This window comes from Mytilus galloprovincialis, chromosome 2 (genome assembly GCF_965363235.1).
Source record: "Mytilus galloprovincialis chromosome 2, xbMytGall1.hap1.1, whole genome shotgun sequence".
NCBI lineage: Eukaryota > Metazoa > Mollusca > Bivalvia > Mytilida > Mytilidae > Mytilus > Mytilus galloprovincialis.
In genome coordinates this window covers 90,116,952-90,138,504 of record NC_134839.1, presented here as the reverse complement: position 1 = coordinate 90,138,504, position 21,553 = coordinate 90,116,952, and the positions used below count along the sequence as shown (strand labels likewise).

At 31.8% G+C, this 21,553-nt stretch overlaps 1 protein-coding gene across 5 annotated transcripts; it reads right to left on the bottom strand.

The window, feature by feature from the left end:
• Positions 1-805: 805 nt before the first annotated feature.
• On the bottom strand, positions 806-19,687 carry LOC143064819 (arylsulfatase B-like). Of its 5 annotated transcripts, XM_076237942.1 has the most exons (17): positions 19,596-19,687; positions 17,169-17,255; positions 16,606-16,800; positions 15,400-15,517; positions 14,749-14,860; positions 13,678-13,729; positions 12,945-13,048; positions 12,498-12,604; positions 10,171-10,229; positions 9,589-9,690; positions 7,041-7,104; positions 5,008-5,105; positions 4,508-4,644; positions 4,171-4,229; positions 3,619-3,745; positions 3,241-3,371; positions 806-1,040 (listed from the first exon to the last, which is right to left on the bottom strand). In XM_076237942.1, exons 4-17 carry the CDS (start codon positions 15,494-15,496, stop codon positions 868-870), a joined length of 1,422 nt encoding a protein of 473 aa, XP_076094057.1. In that variant the 5' UTR covers positions 15,497-15,517; positions 16,606-16,800; positions 17,169-17,255; positions 19,596-19,687; the 3' UTR covers positions 806-867. The 5 variants fall into 5 exon arrangements, with proteins under 5 accessions (XP_076094057.1, XP_076094056.1, XP_076094058.1 ...); XM_076237941.1 differs by lacking the exon at positions 16,606-16,800; XM_076237943.1 differs by lacking the exon at positions 16,606-16,800 and having other exon boundaries at positions 17,234-17,255; positions 19,596-19,642.
• Between the last annotated feature and the right edge of the window lie 1,866 nt (positions 19,688-21,553).

The following is a 21,553-nucleotide window of genomic DNA, read 5'->3' as shown; positions in this document are numbered from 1 at the left end:
GTCGCATCAAATTTCATTTTCTACAACTAGGCGTGAACAAAACAGACATAATGGATAAAATTGTCAAAATAGAAGTACAGCAGTCATCACTGTGTCAAAATCTCAATTAGAACAAAAACAAACAAATGTTTAACACAGAAGCACAAAAAGCATCTATCAAATTTAACAACCACATTCATTGCTTACTTCTATATGTATTTTAAATCAACCCATAAAGGATTGAAATATTTGAAGTCCTGTGACTGAATGGCTAGGTTTATATCAGCTCTAGTGTAGAGTCGCGTGTTTGACGCCAAAACGTAAACGTCACACAGGAAGAAATATGAAATAATTTTGTCGTTCAAAGTATTTTCCAAATCATAATTTCATATAGGGAATGGGGGTATACAGGGTTGAACATTCAAAAGTTTTGTTAGAACTAACTTCAGGTATCAACCTTGTCTATTTCAATGACATAGTTTTTATGTAAATGTTTTTTTTTGTTCCATTCTATCTAACGCTGAAAAAGGGATGTCTAAAAGTTTCTCTTACTAAACACCGTTGGTTTTCCCGTTTGAATGGTTTTACACTAGTAATTTTGAGGCCCTTTATAGCTTGTTGTTCGGTGTGAGCCAAGGCTCCGTGTTGAAGGCCGTACATTGACCTATAATGGTCTACCTTTTTAAATTTTTATTTGGATGGAGAGTTGTCTCATTGGCACTCACAACACATCTTCCTATATCTACATAAGAACCTCTTTGACATTGAATAACGACAGAATAAACGATATGAGGGTTATTAATGAGTAGAACTACAAACACATTGCTTAATCTAGTGTGTAGATATTTTTAATAATTTCTATAACTTGGAGATTTTCATCAATAAACTCTAACACCATCCAGGTGTCCAGTAACCATTATATTTATTTGGGTTAGATGCAGGGTCTGGTTTCCTATTTAGAGGTGGCACTATATATTTCCTATACTCCTGAAGCCTTTCTTTCATCTTTTCTAACATGCTGTGCTCTTTGGTGTGCAAATTATTGTGTTCATAAGGATCATCTACAAATTTGATACAAAAAAACACCAAATTATTACCTATAACATGTAGTTTGACTGACTTTCAGAAAATTCAAATTTGTGAATGAATAAAATATATATCACATAATAAAAATTAAACTACCAAGACAAGACTCAAGGGACATGACCAAAGAGAATCAAATAGAAAATAATGCTCTATATAAGGAGATGTTTTGAAACTCTACTAACAAGCAACTGCTTACTCAGAGACGGATTGAGTTCGGGAATAACTTATAGGGCAATATTTATGGATAAAGTCCTACTCCTAACGTTGCTTTGGTAATGGCCCCTTTTAAAAATCTAGAATCCGCATCTGTTTCTTTATCATTTAACTTGAGCTTATCATGAATGTGGCAGTACAACTTTATAATTGGTTAATTGTGTTTGATTTTGTCAGTTTTTATGGACTACCCCTTAATGATTTTGCCTTTGAGTTTGGTATTTTTTTTATCAACTTGGATTGTCCTGTCTATTTACTAGAAGAAGAACTTCAGGTTATTGATCGATTATATTTATAGTCAACATTTTAGCAAGTGAAAGTCTCCCATATAGTCCAAAGAACTTAAAGTTAAGGTTACTACCGAACTAGAAACTATGTTTCATCTCTTGCTCTCTTTTTCGGTTTTGACATATATGGACAATCTCACACTGGAACCTATGACAAATTTGATGATGTAAACTCTCCAATAGTCAACTTAACATTTCTCAATAGGACCATACATTTTTCTAAATCTTTTGGCGTTTGCATATCTTAAGGGAAGCGAAATATATCTCAGGGACATTCAAACGCGAAAAACGAAAATATAGTGACAACGCCATGTAAAAAAAGAACAAAAAAAAGAAGCTAAAGGTATTCAAAACACAACATAGGAAACTAAAGACTTGGCAACAAGATATTCATCAAAAACCGAGGGTGATATCGGGTTCTTTGGAATGATAAACAGGTTCTGCTTCATATGTTTTAACTTGAAACAAAATAATGCTATACCGATTTCATCAGCAGGGTTTTTCTGAACCAAAATTGACAATGTGTAAGAACCACTGCAATCGACACTTCATCAAGTTTACGCACGTCTGGCGTATTAAAATATAATTCTGGTACTTTTGATAACTATTTAAAGTCATCGCCATAAAATGGCTGAACGATAAATCAAATCTGTGTTTTGACTCACTAGCAACATGTTTTGCAGTCTTACGCCTTAAATACCGTTGTAGTTCTGTAATTAATTATTTTACCAAATAATGTCCAATTCCAAATTGAGATATATTTAGGTAGCAATATGTACGTAATCAGAATCTTTAATAGATTTAATATCCAGTATAGTGGATATGATTCAAGATGATGAATTTTTTTTTGTATTTATGGCAACAATCTGCATGTATTCGCTATAAATTATTGTAAACGAAGGAGGTAGAAGAGATGTCACATAGTTTTCCAAAATATGTCCAAAAGTAGAATTTCCATCGCTTGAAGTTATACCTTTTTTTGGAACTGTTTACATCAATCTATCAGGAAATCAAGTTAAAATCTTATGTCTTTGTGGTTTTTTTTACAAAATTGCAAAATTATGTAAAAGAATTCATGCTAAACATTTCTGGATCTATGTCCGGTTTGGCTACGAAATTACGGACAGTCAAACTGAAAATAGCCCATTAAACATTATAAAAGAAGTTTTGATGTTCGTAATAAACCCATTTTGAAGGAATAATTAGTCATCAGTTGTCTAACATTGAATTTTGTTGCACACTAACTGTCATATTCAAAATACCCCGGAGCTAAAACGCGGAACTAAACTACTAACTGGGTATTGCTACCTTATAATGAGTTTGGATTCGCACGATGGATGTTGCAGACAAAGCAGAAGACGCACACCCTATCGGCCATTCCTGTTTCTATCAGATTTGTGTTCATGAATGTCTCTCAGTAATGGTTTGTTACTTTGATTGTCTTATTAATCTATATATGGGATTTTAGCATTGGCTTATTACTAATGACTGTATTCCTGACAAAAGAGATTCATATAACACTTTGTTATAAACATTTCTAAAATATACCTCTCTGTTTTGTCTTTTTTATGATCTGTATACCCCCAACCTATGTAATGCTGAAGTGAACTGCTGATTGATTATATATATGACAATGTAACTTAAATACCCGTAAACTACTACAGCCTATATTTACCTCTCAAGTTATATAACTGGTAGTAATCTACCTTTGGTTCATTTATTGTAACGTCTTCCGCGGTCTCCGGAACTGGGTACCAGCCATTCCATGCACCAGCAAATCCTTCTATTAACTTGTAATCACCCATTCTATAGCAACAAGTACATGCAATTGTTTATTAAATTCAACGTTAGTAACCAGATAGCAACTCTTTGTGAAATATTACATACATTTTTGACTATTTAGAGTATATTACAAATGTTAACTTGAATCTTAAATAACATAAACAGACACAATTAAATGGTGTAAGTTTTCAGCATTGTTTACTCGTATATTTAAAAATAATTCATGAAACTATAAGCTTTAAAATGTCTTTATATTTTACTATACACTTACCTAATAGCAGCACGCCCAATAGTAGGTACTAAAGAATCGTCGAGGTTATAGATGAACTCTGACCTCAAGGAGGATGGAACTCCTTTACTTATGCTTGGCCACATATTCAAACCATCAATGCCACTTACTTGAGAAAAAAATAATCTATTAATCCATTATTAAAATGAAACACGAATATTCCATTTTCACTAATTCAGAACAAATGATCATTAATTAAAATCAAAGACGAGAGTAGCTACAGTGAGTCGGTTCATATCATAGCAAAAGTGTCTCTAATGTTCACTTTTGTTGATTTGATCATTGATTAAATATCAATTTCCTTAATAAAATGTAACACTTTAAACCAAGATTTTTCAAGGTGTATACACACACAGACAATTTGTTTAAAAAGTTCACTCTTTTACAGATTGTTCTCAGTCGAATAGATAATGTTTATGTAATCCGCTATGTATCGGACTATGATACATTTATCTTTCAAAGAAAATGACTAACTATTATCCAATTTATTCATAGAACTTAAAATTTTAAACTGACTGAAATATATATACATACCATGACCTCCTCCAGCAGCAGAGAGAATTGTTGGCATCCAGTCCACAGCATGAATCATACTAAAACAACAGCAATAATAAAGCAAATAATCAGCTCAATATTGAAAGTCGTATGGTTGAATTTTTACATTTTTTAATATATTATCATGTCAACTTTGAAGAAAAAAATATAATTTGTAGTTATATTAATACATTAATTCGATCCATGTTTTAGTAACAGCAAAGCAAGTACACCACTGAAGTAAGTACAATATAAACTGGAAGTATGTTTCTTTTAGTAATTTGCATAAATTCTCAACACAGTAAAAAAAAGGTACTACTAATTTTAGATTTATTACCCGTCAAAAACAGTATTATTTTTCTGAAGTCCCAAACCATATACGAAAGCTGAAGCCCGAGTTCCTCCTTCATATACTGTTGCCTTACTACCTCTCAGTGGGTAATTATTTCCAGAATGGATTGGCCAACCACCATTCTAAAACATTGTTCATTTATTCCTTGAAAAATATCTTTAAACTTATTAGTATAAGATTAATAGGTAAATACTAAGAATATTTTAAAGTATGCAATAAACTCTACATCGATAACAGCATAATTATTTTACGCCAAACTATCAAACAGAGTAATTATGACATGGATTAGTGCAACTATAGATAACTGTTTGAATTCAAAAATGATCATCGTGAAATGTTCCTTAAGACAACTGATGACGGTAATCAAATAACATTGTAGTTTATTTGTCAGCATATATATATACGATGTTCGTATTCAAGATTAAAAAAGATATGTAAATACAGTCATGAAAAAAATTATACTCTGAACACTTTCAATATCTTACATCTGAAGTAAATATGATAAGTGTATCTTCAAACATTCCGTTACGCTTCAGTGAATCTGTTACGTTTCCTATGGCATCATCCATTGCTGTGACCATTCCTGTAAAATCAAACATCAATGTTTTTGGAGGTTGGTTAATTTTCAATGACTATGATCGGCTATAAAATATGAAAATCAATTCTGAGGAAAGTTTTAGTAGAAAAGTAGACCTGCTTTCCACTTCAGCAAAAACAGTTATATCATTCATGCAATATGAGAAGTGTTGTGAAGATGTTAATTATGCATCAAGTGAATACAAACAACCAATAGAGACCAATACACAATAAGCAGTGATGGTCAAGCTTTCATCTACATCTTGATAGTCTATCCGATAATTTCTAATTGATTTACCTAATATGAATTGAACAGAACTGACAACTAACACTGGCATGATATTGCATATGACGCCGAATCAAGGTCATACTTATCTTATTAAGCATATGCTAAATTCTAATTTAGCATATGCTTAATTGATTATAATAATGAAATTCACTGATCATCAATTTAGTTGCAATATGTTTAGTATAAGATAGGACCGCATGCAGCAACTTTCCAACCAACTTATTAAGAAAGCGATCTACTCATTTGATAGTTCATTTGATTTAGCATATACTAAATTATAATTCAGCATAAGCTAAATTTATTTTAGTATAAGCTAATTACTCATTTTAGCATTAGCTAAACCTCATTTTAGCATTAACTCACACAATCAATTTAAGATGAGCTAAAAAACATTAAAGCATAAGCTAAAATCATTTTAGCATAGGCTTAATTCATTTGACAGAAAATCGATAATTTTGAGCCTGATTCTGCACCATTTATATTTCCCCTATACTTGAATGGGTATGATGTCACTTAGTAAAAAACCAATAAAAAAATGAACTAATTATACATCACAATTATTTTAGTGATAACTGCACTGCATTTAATAACCAGTCCATTATAAAGAACAATGGATAAAAAGATAATGACTTAGATGATTAATTTTGGCATTCTTCATTATTTCCGCACTAAGTCCTGTGTTATCTTTCACCGAAAATATTCCAGTTTGTCCAGTTATTTGTTTTAAATATGAGTGTCAACACTCTCAAATAATGTAAACCAAGTCTTTTTGATCGATTGGTGCGTTTTAGTGTGTGATTTTATGTTTTAATGTTACACTTCTGTCTCATGTTAGAATTAAGATTATCGCCTGTTAAAACGTTTCAATAAAATTAACGGTACCAATTTTCTTGCACCAGATGCGCATTTCGACAATACATGTCTCTTCAGTGATGCTCGTGGCCAAAATATTTGAAATCCAAAGCTTATATAAAAGATGAAGAGCTATAATCCAAAAGGTCCAAAAAGTATAGCCAAATCCGTGGAAGGAATCAGAGCTTTGCATGAGGGAGATACATTCCTTAATTTATAATAATTTCTATCATTTTGTAACAGCACATTTTAATAACACAAAAAATCAGTATTTTCATGCCAGTACCGAAGTACTGGCTACTGGGCTGGTAATACCCTCGGGGACTTATAGTCCACCAGCAGAGGCGTCGACCCAGTGGTAGTAATAAAATTAACGGTACCAATTTTCTTGCACCAGATGCGCATTTCGACAATACATGTCTCTTCAGTGATGCTCGTGGTCAAAATATTTGAAATCGAAAGCTTATATAAAAGATTCAACCTGCTGCATTTTATCACACGTCATAAGTCAGGAGCTAATATTTAGTTGTTATCGTTTGTTAGTGTGGTTCATAAGTCTTTCTCCTTTCTCGTTTTTTATAAACATTAGACTATTGGTTTTCCTGTTTGAATTGTTTCACACTTATAACCTTTGGGCTCTACATAGCTTGCTCTTCAATGTAAGACAAGGCTCCGTGTTCGAGGTCGTACTTTGGTCTACAATTTTCAAATTTTGATACATTGTCACCAGGATGGATGGTTGTGTTTTTGGCACGCATACCACATATTCTTATATTTATTTACAAGTAAAGAGCATATTACCCGAAAATTTTCGTCTTCCGTCATTCTTTATGTCTTGATACATATTTTCGTAAATTTCAGGAACCTAAAATATAAATAACATATACAGTCGTTTCATTAATTTTGGTGGGTACCAACTTTAGTGGATACCAATTTTCGTTGATTAATGAAGACTTAATTTGACATGTTGATACAATTGTAAGGTTATTTTCGTTTTTCATATATATCAGAAAGTTGGTTTAACCGTTTGAATGGTTTTTCCACTTTCATTATTGGGACCCTTTATTGCTTACTGTCCGGTGTGTGCCAAGGCTCCGTGTTGAAGACTGTACCTTGACCTATAATGGTTTTTCTTTTATAAATTGTAAATTGGATAGAGAGTTATCTCATTAGCACTCATACCACGTCTCCTTATATCTATTGCATGTTCGTAGAAATTTTATTCCGTGGTTTGTCGTAGATTGGATAAAATCCTAAAGAAAAATTGCCATTCGTTGAACATTTGATGTCATGGTTCATCTGTACACATGTATTCCTCGAAAATTGGTATCCAGCGAAAATAAATGATAAAAAAAAGTAAAGTCATAAAACTACTGAACTGCGAGGAAAATTCAAAACGGAAAGTCCCTATTCAAATGGCAAAACCAAATGATGAAACACATCAAACGATTGGACAGCAACAGTCATGTTCCTGACTTGGTACATGCGTTTTCAAATGTAGAAAATGGTGGATTGAACCTTGTTTTGTAGCACAAAACCTCTCAGTTGTACGACAGTCGCATTAAATACCATCATATTGACAAAGATGCGTGAACAAAGTGTCACAAATAAGGGGTACAACAACAACTCGTACCCCACCAAAAACTGGGGTTGATGATCCACAGCAAAAATACTACTTAGTTGTAAAACATTATTTTTCATTTTTTTGTCCATATTTTGTCGTTCATGCAAGAGATTTTCAATTTTTCAAATTGTTTTTAATCATTTACTTTGGTAGTTTTTATTAGCTGATAGAAATGGAAAAACATATTATAAAATGTATGTGTCCGAAGAGCTTTTGTAAATTTATATTTATCAAACGCTTAAAGTCAAATATTTTTAAGCATATGATGTTTCATATCTGAATCACACGAAAAGCTTTATGAAAAGGCTCTTATGAATATTAGCACAAACCACTCAAGGTCAACATTTTTTTATTTAAAAACACGAAAGAGAATATGCTATAAATATGGCAGTTCCGAAGCATCAACTACTGGTCAAATAATTTTGGGGAAAATAGTCCACATGTAGCGATATCGACCTAAGGCTAGTTAACGAAAATGATAGATTGTAGACGTCCTAGCTTCCTTCATATGTCAAATACAATGACGAATAGCCCAAAGAATGTAGCGAAGGGTCATACATTCTAACGAGACATATGTTTCAAATGAGTGTGTGAAACATGATTTCAATGTTTGTGTCAGTGATTGGTTGTTCAATTATTCTGCAAGTGTTCACACTTTAAACGGAGTATCAGTGAAACCAAAATTAACTTTGTACTTGTTTTGCTTTAAAACTATTTTGATCTGAGCGTCACTGATGAGTCTGATGTAGACGAAACGGGCGATTGGCGTATTGAATCATAATCCTGGTACCTTTGATAACTAATAAAATAAGATACTCCAAAAACTTGGAAATGCAAAAAAAATCCTTAAAACAAACCCAAACAAAACATAGCCCCTGTTGCCGAATTGTCATTTATTAGAATATACATAATTCTAACAACATGTATCAAAAATGTAAATAGTCTCACTAATAGAATGTTGCATCTTATGACATCTCATCTTCATGTTAACATATTTAGTAGTTATTGTCTTAAATAGGCCTGGTTGTTTAAGGTGTACTTATTCATATATATTCGGTTTTCAAATTATCGAAGACAGCATACAACATTTCTTGAGGTAATCCAATTTAAGTTAAGACGCAAGTCTCTTAATTAATCATCTTTTAAATGTAGCCAACACTAATTATAACAGCAATATATGAAGCAAAGTTTAACCTTTTTATATAGATCTCTATATTTGTTTTGAAGATTCAAATGCGGGTTTTTTTTGACAGGAGAGATAAATAAGTTATGTGTGCATTTCCAGTGGCAAATAGGTCATACAAATTCAAGACAAAATGAACATAAGACAATGTATATAAAAATTATACTTGTATATTCAAAGACACAGTTATCAGTTAAACACAAGTATATAATTGCTTTTTCAAATAACTTTCAATTAATAATATAACCTCAGTAAACAAAATGTTCTCTTACCAATTCTAAACACCTGAATTTTTATTATTGTCAACGTCTCGCGAGTTTTCACAATGATTGTAACTGATATGTGACCACAGCATGTTAATTATTCAAAACACATAGGGTTACACGCAGAGTAAACTAAATCTTCATGGCCTTGCAGTATCAATGTAAATGGCGATGGTTTGTGCCTTCGTAATGTTCTTGGGTTTTTTTCAGCGTCACTTTCTTTTTGATATTGGAAAACATGTAAAGCAGTGCTAGAACAACATACCAGTGACAACTTACCTGTATTGGCTGATGAACTGACTGGAAAGGAAGGTATAAGAACATTGGTTGACTTTTGTTTTGTTGAGTGATTATTTTGTCTGCACGTCGGGCATATGCATACTGTAAAATGAAAAAAAAATAACCCAACATTTATAGTTTATATTTAATTATATAGACATACAGAGACGAACACTTTGTTTCCGCCTACAAAATAGATATTTTTTTTCTATGTCCATATTTCATTATCGTATCATATCATGTTTAAGTGTTTTTTAAGGAAAGTTGATGTTTGTAATAAGGTATTTCGTGCTCATATGAATTTGAAACTCAGTACAAGAGTTCATCTTAAAATAGGAATGTTAAAACATATGCAAAAATTAAGGTATTGAAACAAAACTCCTTGTTCATTTTAACCGGCATTGTTTGGTGCTTTTGATTTTTTTGAATTTCTATGAACAGGTGTTCTTGCTAGAATAGATCGTGCTTATGCGCGTTAAACACCATAGTTTAACTAATAGTCCATATCATAACACCCAAGCACATATATACACAAGCACACGCATTCATTTCTTATCTTTTCAAAACACCTTGACATCTTACCGTAGAGTATTCGTTTGGTCGTATTGGTACTTTATTATCACGGAAATCTGACCCATTAGCTGAAAAAAAAGAAATTTAATTTAGAATATCAGAAACACATGTTGCAGTTTTAATCTGACTATGGCATGGTATTGGTTGCAAAAGTTCGATATTTTTCATTTAAATGCAATATTTTATATTTAATTGATATATTTCTTCATTTAAATGCAATATTTTTTCATTTGAATGGTAAATTTTTTCATTTAGAAGCAATATTTTTTTATTTACATGGTAAAATTTTTCATTTAATGGTATATTTTTTCATTTAGATGCAATATTTTTTATTCAAATGGTATAATTTTCCATTCAAATGGTATAAGTTTTCATTCAAATGGAATAATTTTTCATTCAAATGGTATAATTTTCATTCAAATGCAATATTCTTTATTCAATTGGTATAAAAAATCATTTGCATGTAATATTTTGTATTCAATTGGTATAATAGTTTTTTTTTTTTTTTTTATTTATATGAAATTATTGCATCATGGGAAATTCTTTGACGCCTAAAGGTCAAATTTGCAACAGTGTTTGTGATTGGTCGGTATTTATTTGGATTTTCTCCCCTTTCTTTCTAAACTTGAGTGAACTTAAAAAATGCGTCAGCCTCAGACTATCGCCCATCTAACTAAAATTTGGGGTTCGTGCGAGTTCCTGCACTGGCAATTAATACCAATAATGGCCAGGCAGAGCAAAAAATGCCAGTGACAAGTAATAATAATGACACACAACTTGTTCATGGATAGAAACAGATGCCTGCGTGCATCTCAGAGGCGTGCATTGCAAAAACATCTCCAATAAAAACCCTTTCTGAAGAAACTCCCCTACAGTCTTCACATTGAAATAAAAATAAATATATACATAGCTAGTCCTCCTCCCCCTCTAAGTCCAGATACATGTTATCATGACGTTTTTTTGTGCTACATGAAGAAAAAAATCATCTAATTACAACAGCAGAACCAGAGACCCCGTGACAAGGAGAGACATAAGCTGTTATACTCCGGAACTAGACAATTCAAGATTGGACCAGTTGCTAACCCATGTTACAAAAATAGTCCTATGACATAGGACTTCACTGTATGAGGAGTGAACTTCATAGTTAATACTATCTATAATATGTGCTCTCATGTATTATGCCGCAAATCATTTTACATTTAGGATTCGTTGCTGAGCATGTTTTTACTGTTCTCATCTCCGAATAGACTTTTTTCAAGCCCCACAGTAGTTCAATAATTACTATATGTCATTGCTTAAATAAGTATGCAGAGCATATTTTAACACATATTTTGTCTTCAGGACTTTTAAATAATTTACTTTTCAATACTGAATTTGGGAAAGGAAGGGGGTATACAAGTTTATTTTGTGATACAGTATATAATATAATTATAGTAGGTATCCAACAAATTATATAATTTTACGTTTAGCTATTATCTAGACCCGTACAAAATGTATATATTAAGAAACACATAACAGGGGCGGATAAAAAAAATCTCCGTGTCTTGGGGGGGAGGGGGAGGTTCAAATTTAGATATTTGTATAGAGATGTATAAATGCGAGTATTGGCAGTAATGGTTATGGTGTTTGTGTATGTGTAGGGAGGGTTTCAGATCAAAGATCGTTACTATAATTCTATATCTTTTAGTTTTTACCATTTCACTCTATTCTTTATCCTTTGATTTCTGTTATATTTGTCCTAAACATGCGTGACATATTTGCCACTGGACATAAGGCAACCAAAAATCGATCAACTTATTCTGTATATTTCATCATTTCTTTATTATGTTATCTATAGGTTTGGTCCCGCCCCTTATCTATTTTTTTGTTTATATATTTGAAAATGCCATTTTTTTGGGGGAAAAAGGTAGGGGCAAGGCGTTTTTCAAAACATATTAATGGGTCGCGTTTTTTTTTTTTATTGTTCTTCGGAAGTGAGCCAGAAGAAGTCTATTTCTGTTTTTGCATTTGGAAGATGGCTTTCTTTTACCTCTTCTTTTTTGATAGGTTATTAGGACGGTAGAGGCGAATGAAAAATTATACCATTTGAATAAAAAATATTGCATTTAAATGAAAAATATCGAATTTTTGCAACCAATACCATGCCATATCTGACTTCTAATATATATATAATGTTTAGATGAGTTATATATATAATGTATATACATTTGCAAATTTATTTTCAAAAATGAAATTGTTAATTACTTAAATTAGACAAACATATATCAATCTCCTACTTTAAAAGTGTTTTCATTTAACTTTGTAGTTTTGAGCTATACATGTAGACTCAGACTTACCAATTGTATAGTTATAGTAATCTTCTTTTCCGTTATAATATCCATAAAATGTATCGAACCCACGGTATGTTGGAGTACATTCCCATTTGCACATTCCTAAATGCCACCTGAAAGACACATAGTCATGTTTATCGGCGATTTTTGTTTCCTTTTTTAAAGGGAACCATAGATTATTGACAGATTATTTGATACTCTTCAACCTTATGTGTATACTTATTTTCCTCCAACAATTCTAAAATATTTAAGAATTATATGAGTTACCATTTTTGAAAAGCTTTGAAAATAAAACTTAAAAAATCAATATGGGATTTGATAGAAATGACAAATCATGAAAAAGTGCATACTACATAGAACGTGCGCTTGCCTAAAAGAAGTAAGTCTATGACATTGTTTTATTGACATCTTGAAGAAAATACTCATTTAAGTAAACAAAATTCGTTTGCATACTTTCCAATCATATGTGTTGCATATCCAAGCTCTTTCAGTTTCTGCGGCAGGAGGGTTTGGTTAAGGGGTGGACATGCTGCCTCCGCTGGTTCAATAACATAATTCTGGAACAGAAAATAAACTCAATGGTGATATTTTGTCATAAGAAGGGTTAAAGTGTTTTAAAATATAAAGTCTCACAATTTCCCCCCAGAAATGTAAAGGGAGTTCACAGACAATGCTTAAACTTTGTCTTTTTTACATTTGAAAATTTATAGTGAGCTAAATAGTGAACGTTTAATCTGTCGGTGAATGTATAGCAAACTCTTTCATTCCTTGATACCAATTTTGTGTCTGAACTTCTATTTTTTTTAGATTTGAAATGATAAATAACGAAAGTGTTATTTTCTATAGCAATAGGATAAACATCTTCGTCACCTAACTGTTATCTTGTCTAATTTGTCACATATTAGCTCCAAATTATTTGTATTTAGACACATCGTAGTGCATTGTTGTTTCAAACTTTTTTCATTTTATCATAAAAACACCGGTTACATTGCGCATTAGCAAAAATATTGATTCATTCCAATTCATATCTTTTAATTGCAAGTTTTAGAAAATCATAAAAAAACACTCTCGTTCACTTAAATCGTGTGGTAGATTCCATAGTAGTTGTTCATAAATACTCTTACTTGTATTAAGTATAATATGTTTTGTTTATTAGACTAAGCCTTAAACAAGAGCATTATTTTACCTGCAGTCCGGATTTGAATGGATAAAACCCTGATAAAAAGGCGCTTCTTGACCTAAAAGAAGAAAGTGTCATTCGTTCACAAATTCGCATGAACCAATCTGTTAACATGAAAATCATACAAATATTTCCAAAATTATCATACCTGTCCATATTTGATCTAAAACAAATTTATTAACAATTTATTAAAATTCAGTAATTCTTCACTTTATTTATAAATGACTGGAAGTTTCAGGCATTTTATATATTGACTGATTTTTTTACAAAATGACTGGAAAATATAAAGGCATTTTATAAAATGTATGAAAATTATGAAAGATTCTTAGAAACTGATGAATTGGAAGTATTTAACAACATAGCAACTTGCATTTGATAATAAATGAATTGTAACGGTTGCATTAACAGAAAATTAATTTTATACTAAATTGTTTAAAATTCACACAGGTACTGAACTCAATAATTGTTTACAACTGGACAAAGCTTCGTAAGTTGAGATGCTATTGGTGGGAATTAGTTTGGCTATGGAGGATGTATAAATCATTTATAAATTGGTATATTAAATGTTATGCTTCGTATTAGGAAAGTGCGGAGCTCTGTACGTTGAGAACTATTTGATCTTTCTGTAGAAATCAAATTAAGACATCAATAATTGTCGAACCTACTATGAATTTGATGAAATTTGAACAGAAGCTTTTTTTTATGACTAAAACACAGCATCTTCAGCAAAACTTTGAAGATATTTATTCTTATTCACTTTTCCTGAAAAATGGACATCAATTAATTTGTCAAATCTAGAATTTTATGAAACATTTTATTAAAGATTAATCTTCGCGTCATTTGTCTACTCGCGAAAATAAATCGCACGCGGAAATATGTTGGTTTCAAGTACTAGTGTAGATGCAACGTAAGTAAAATAATCATACTCATTACTGAAATTCTTGTAAAAATATGGACAAACAATCGTATGCTGTTACAATAATCTTACTTAATATTCTGACAGGACTTATGTAGATAGCCCTAGACCCGAACCTGAAAAAATGTCTCTGTGCATTATTTGTAGTTGTGAATACTTACGGAGAACATACTGGTTGTACATAAGAATTGTTCAATATCATTCCATTCTTTGCTAGATAGTCTATGTTAGGAGAAATAATAGCCGGATTACGGAATCCTACATCGTTCCATCCTAAAACACATTAAATACGTAATATTGACTGATGATATAAAAAAGATCAATACAATTATCAACATCGAACTATAAGTAGCTAAACCAGATATATATTAACTGACCCGGTCCGGTGTTCTAGACACTCGTCATTATGTGATTAAAAAAGGAAACTAAATTATACAGCAACTTTTCAAACCATGTATTGATAAATGATAAATGCGTCTTTCAAGTGATACGCATTTTAAATAAAGAAAGTAAACATGGATCGATAACAACTAGTAAAACATTATGAGGACATTATGAGATACAAACAGATTAAGCAAGTATCAAGAAAATTGTTAGGTTGAAGAATGATTTCGCTTTTTAAATTGGCACAAAGTTTATCTATTTTTTGCTCATTTTAAATCCTGCAAACACTAATTCCGGTTGTGTTGTAAAGCTCGTTCATAAATCTCCCCATACTACTTATAAAGTGTTTTTTAGTCAATGACTAACCTCAATGTTTAGTTTTATCGTACTTCATTGAGGTTAACAATTCTGTGAGAAAATAAACTTACCCAAATCATCAGCCACAATAAACACAATATTTGGTGATTTTGATACCACGCATTCAAACAGTGATAAAAGAAGCGGTACATACAAAATCACATCCATCCTTAGTCTAACAGGTTATATCTATAAAGTTATATAGTAAATATCAGTTATACAAATATACAGTATGATAAGTGGTTTATACATTTTTATATGGAAAATGAAGATTTGTCTTAAGTCTTTCTCTAATAATCATCCTATTATATTATTGCAATTAACTCACAAAGGACTGAAAGGAAGAAATGATACATAAAATAAGTATATCCAGGTCACTTAAACTTAACTTAAATTAATGTAATAAACACATGCTTACCAATGTTATACGCTTCTATGAAATCAATGTAGAGATACTTCTCCAAACATATGACAGTGGTTATATAGATTTATGTAAATCACGTGTTCCTGTATTATTTCTTCATTTTCGTGTTAAGATAAGAATATTTTCAGTTGTATTTTTTTCATCATTCATATCATCAGATATTCTAATCAGATAGTAAGGTTAATACGTAGATCGATAACTAGTTTTGTGATTTCACTTTTTACTAGCCTATAAGAGAAGAGACGTGTATTACTGTAAAGGACAATAATCCTTAAGGGGTCAATTGACCATTTTGGTCATATTGAATTTTTTGTAGATCTTACTTTGCTAAACATTATTGCTGTTTACAGTGGATCTTTTATCTATAATAATATTCAAGATAATAACCAAAAACTGCAAACTTTCGTTTAAATAACCGATTCAGGGCAGCAACCCAACAATGGGTTGTTCGATTCGACTGACAATTTCAGGACAAATAGAAATTGACCTCATGAACAATTTTACCTCATTTGAGATTTGCTCTAAATGCTTTGGTTTCAGAGATAAATCTACATTTTACACCTATGTTCTATTTTTAGCCATGGCGGTCATCTTGGTTGGTTGGCTGCGTCATCGAACATATTTTCAAAACTAGAACCCCAATGATGGTTGTGGTCAAGTTTGAATTAATTTGGTCTAGTGGTTTCAGAGGAGAAGATTTTTGTAAAAGTTAACAGACGACGACGGACGACGGACGCCAAGTGATGGGAAAAGCTCACTTGGCCCTTTAGACCATGTTAGCTACAAATATTAAAAAGGCACATAATTACAATATAATATATTTATTAAATGGTCTATTAAAGTTGATGCTTACAATATATATCACAGGTGTATATATTCTTACAGGTGTGGATTCTCAAAAGTTCAAAAGTTCCACTGCTTAATCTTAGATGACAATATCTGCAACTTTGCAGCAACGTTTTTACTTGTAATTTTTCTACGCTTAACACTACTATTCCTATTCTCAATTTAAGGATCGTCTTCGTCATCTCAATTAACAGAGCTTTTTCTATAAGCATAAAAATCCAAGATACAAATTTTCTGTTTTGGGTTATTATAATTTTATTTTATGAGGAACCACACTGATTCCACCAAAAAATATACTGAAGATGATATTATCAAAATGCTGGACTTTTTGATCGACAATATATTTGTTGAGTTCATAGGATTGATAATTCAACAGACAATCTGTATTTCAATGGGTATTAAATGTGTACCCCTACTGGTAGATTTATTTTTGTACTCGTATGAAACATAATTAATTCAAAACCTTCTAATGACAAAAGAAAAAGCAACTTGAGAAATTTTATAATTTTACTTTCAGAGATATTGATGATGTCCTATCACTGAATAACCCATATTTGAACCAGTACTTACATTTCATATATTATAGTGAACTTGAAATTAAGGATACTACTGATACAAGAAGAACTGCTTCATACCTTGATCTCTTACTCAACATTCCTACAACGAGAGAGGCTAGTTTTGTAACTTGAAGGTGTAAATATGTGCTAAAATTTCTACGCTTCGGGTTTTAAATATTAATAAAACATGATCACCTTTTATCTACCATATACATTTTTGAAATGAAATTAAGTACTCGGACAGGCACTCGCTTTGCATTTTATAGCACAACCTTTTCATAGATTAACCGAGTGTGAGGGTTAAAATGTTTAAACCTGTTGAATTTGTTTGCACTGTCCTAAGTCAGTGGTTGACGTTTGTTGATGTTTTTCATAAGAGTTTCTCCTTTCTCGTTTTTTTTTTTTATTTAGCCGATGGTTTTACTGTTTGAATAGTTTTACACTAGTTATTTTCAGAGCCCATTATAGCTTGCTGTTCCGTACTTTGACCTATGATGGTTTACTTTTACAAATTGTGACTTTATCTCATTGGCATTCATACCACATCTTCTTATATCTATTAAGAGCAAATCGTCATAACCAGTTTTGATGTTAAACTGTTTTCAACGTGGTTTCGCAGAAGGCTTTACTGTGATATGGAGCGTGTATTGCTAGAAGTTGTCAATAACATACATTTAGTTACAGCAGTACTATTATGTTATATGCTAAAACTTCCCTTTTAAGCTTATATCAGGTACAGTACATCATGAAAACACAAATTCTTGATGCATCATCAAAAGCTCTATACGTAGAGCACATTATCTATTAATTCATTTATGAATTATGTAATAAGCCACTGGATTTGATTGTATTACGCCGAATATCAAATAATTATCATCGAGTCATGGTCAGAATACATACAAATCATGCGACCAATATTTATTATCTACCTAATTTTAAATTTATCCAACATAAGATTGTCTTAAAACAATTATAGTAAATTAGTTTTTTTTATTGCTCTCACATGTATATATTTACCTTTTTTCTTACGAAGTAAGGATTTTGTTTTAGTCGAGGACTATCATTGACTTTGTTTTATTCTGTTCCTGCTTAGAACAATTACCTCCGATATTAAAACACAAATTCAAGTGTAAGATTCAAATTCGTCTGTCTTTGCATTTATTCTTTGTCAAATGCAAAGACCACGGGCGGTTTTTGTACTTAGAGGTAAGAAGCAGAGCAGGAAGCCTCACATGGTCTAAATGAGCAACACGATGGGTGCCACATGATTTGTTTACCCTTCCGGAGCATCTGAGATCACCCCAAGTTTTTGGTTAAGTTTGTGTTTCTCAGTCTGTAGTTTTCTATGCTGTTTTTTGTGTACTATCATTTGTCTGTTTGTCTTTGTAATTTTTAGCCATGGCGTTGTCAGTTTTATTTTCGGTTTATGAGTTTGATGACTAATGTACCCATATTTTGACTATTTTATTTAATGTGTCTGTTTAGTTAACGCATCAATGTAGATATAACGGAATTTGATGAGACTGTCATCAAAGTGAAAGGATTAGCGCTTTAAAACCAGGTTTAATCCACCATTTTCTACATTTGAAAATGCCTGTACCAAGTCAGGAATATGACAGTTCTTGTCCATTCGTTTTTGATGCGTTTTGTTATTTGATTTTGCCATGTGATTATGGACTTTCCGAATTTATTTTCCTCTAAGTTCAGTATTTTTGTGATTTAACTTTTGACTGTTCCATTGGTATTTCGCCCCTCGTTGATTATAATACAAATATCGTTTTGAAAATACTTCATATTAACCTTAAAAGGGCATTAGCTGTCAAATTCATGATCACCGATTTGACTCAGATTCTCATATTTAATTTATAACATACTTAAACGTATATCTAGATTACAATAAGTCTGAAATATACAGTTAAGAAAGCATGTACTCGTTAATATGTATCAAAATTTTGTGTGTATTTAAGTGCAGATACCAACTAAGTATTTATCGAGATGTCCTTTGAATACTATTAACGGTCAGATCACCCAATATAAACACTTTTTTTTGGGCCCTTTATAGCTTGCTATTCTGTGTGAGCCAATCTCCGTTGAAGGTCGTACCTTGACCTATAATGGTTTACTTTTATAAGTTCTTACTTGGATTGAGAGTTGTCTCATTGTCACTCATACCACATCTTCCTATGTCTATAAACATAACTTTAAATAGATTGCAACCGATATAAGAATGATGTTTTATGGATCGAATCAGTCAAAGAAGTTTTTCACCTTTTTTTCACTTTCAATGTTGACATTATTTTTCTATTAATGGCTGACTACGACTGCATGCATAACCAATCTCTAGCTAAATTTTAGAAAATTGAACCGAATTGGCTGCTAAACACGAATAATGATTTCAGTATTTCAGTTTTATTATTGGTCGAGCCAAACGAAATCATACCTTTTTCCATATCTTGTAGCTAGTGCCCTTTTACCATGTTTAAGTATGGTCGTTAAGATATTAAGTTATTTTTTTTATCATTTACACCTGAATACATTTTTGTGTATTGTGAACGTTGTGTAAACTTAAAATAACTGTTTGGAAAACACCTAAATGTTTGATTCATTCATAAGCGAGTTCGATCTACATTTAGACATTCTAGTAGCATCCCACATTTTGACACACAAACAATCCACATTTTGACACATGAGTATAAATAGTCAACATTATGACTTACTATAGTGGCTAACTAGATTTTGTGAGATAGACGACATTGACCGTAAAACGATCGTATTGAATTTTGATGTCCCAAAATAGACATATGGTACATTTTTTTACTTTATTCACATAATTACCTTAGTTATGAATCAATTAAAATATAGATTCATAATGATACTGAAAAATGTTATTCTTTATAAGATAAATAATAAATTTATCTGGAGTAGCCGTGCGTTAAACGCAATTTTCTTCGATAAAAGACTTGTTGAAAATGAAAAAAAGTGCAGTGCGTAAATCGTCAATTTTATCTCTGGAATAGGTTGTTTAAACAACATGTTTTGTACTATATATTTGGAAAATTTTGTGAAAAAATAAGAAGTGACAATTCTTACCTTTCAAACCTTTAAAAAAAATTCAAAATTTGGTGACTATGTTGAACGCATCAAGGATACAACAGATACAGTTAAGTCAGTCTCATATCTTGACTTACATCTAGAAATTGACAATGAGGGTCGGTTGAAAACAAAACTTTTCGAAAAAAGAGATGATTTCAGCTTTCCAATTGTCAACTTTCCATTTCTAAGTAGCAACATTCCAGCAGTTCCTGCATACGGGTTATATATCTGTCATTTAGATACGATATTCCCGTGCATGCATTTCCTATCATGATTTTCTTGATAGAGGGTTGCTGCTGACAAGGAAATCATTAAACCAAGAGTTTTAAATGGTGAAGTTGAAATCATCCCTTCGTAAACTTGACCGTTTTGGAATAACCGTTTCACAAATGATATCGGATATGTTCCTTAGGTCGTTACTACAATCCCTTCGCCTTTCATGAATGTGACTTACCGAATTAGACTTTTTACCGGATTGTTTATAACATGAGCAACACGATGGGTGCACCATGTGGAGCAGGATATGCTTACCCTACCGGAACACCTGAGATCACCCCTAGTTTTTGTGGGGTTCGCGTTGCTTATTCTTTTGTGGTCTATGTTGTGTCATGTGTACTGGTATTTGTCTGTTTGCCTTTTTAAATGTGGTAACTTGAGGACAGACGACGGATAACTAATGTAATACGTCCAAAAGAAGTATCAAAATGACAGCATTCCTTTAATAGAGTACAAGTGTGAGGATCGTTTTGAAATTTTAGCACAAAAATACATACCACAAAAGGAAGGTTAGGATTGATTTTGGGGGTTATTCACTCATCTGTTTAGTAGAGAAAAACAAAACCATAAAATTTGAAGCGATTTTTTTTCTACGATGCTACTTAAACATCCTGACATATAACATTTTTGCCTATTATGCATGTTTGTTTAGTTCACACATCGATGTCAATATAATGGAATTGCATACACCTCTCATACAAATGAGAGCTTCACCTTGCTATAAAACCAGGTTTAATCCATCATTTTCTACATTAGAAAATGTCTGTATGAAGTCAGGAACATGACAGTTGTTATTCATTCGTTTGATGTTTGTAAGCTTCCGATTTTGCCATTTGATAATTGACTTTCAATTTTCCGTTTTCCTCGGTATTTTGGAATTTCTTTTTTTCTAAAACAATAGTGTCCAGTTAATGATATTGTCATCCCTGATAATCAGCTTACAATAATATTAATTCAACTCCGTGAGGCTATTGACACGCGTGAATTCTAAACAAGTAAAAAATAATCAAGTGGGCAGCTGAATCTCGT

Bases quoted from the DNA above. Each gene is read 5' to 3' on its own strand.
- LOC143064819 (XM_076237942.1), bottom strand. From the start codon at position 15,496: ATGGATGTGATTTTGTATGTACCGCTTCTTTTATCACTGTTTGAATGC. The intron at 4,230-4,507 runs GTAATAAATCTA...CTGTTGTTTTAG, and splicing joins AATAATACTGTTTTTGACGG to TATGATTCATGCTGTGGACT. The intron at 3,372-3,618 runs GTAAGTGTATAG...TTGTTGCTATAG, and splicing joins ATTGGGCGTGCTGCTATTAG to AATGGGTGATTACAAGTTAA.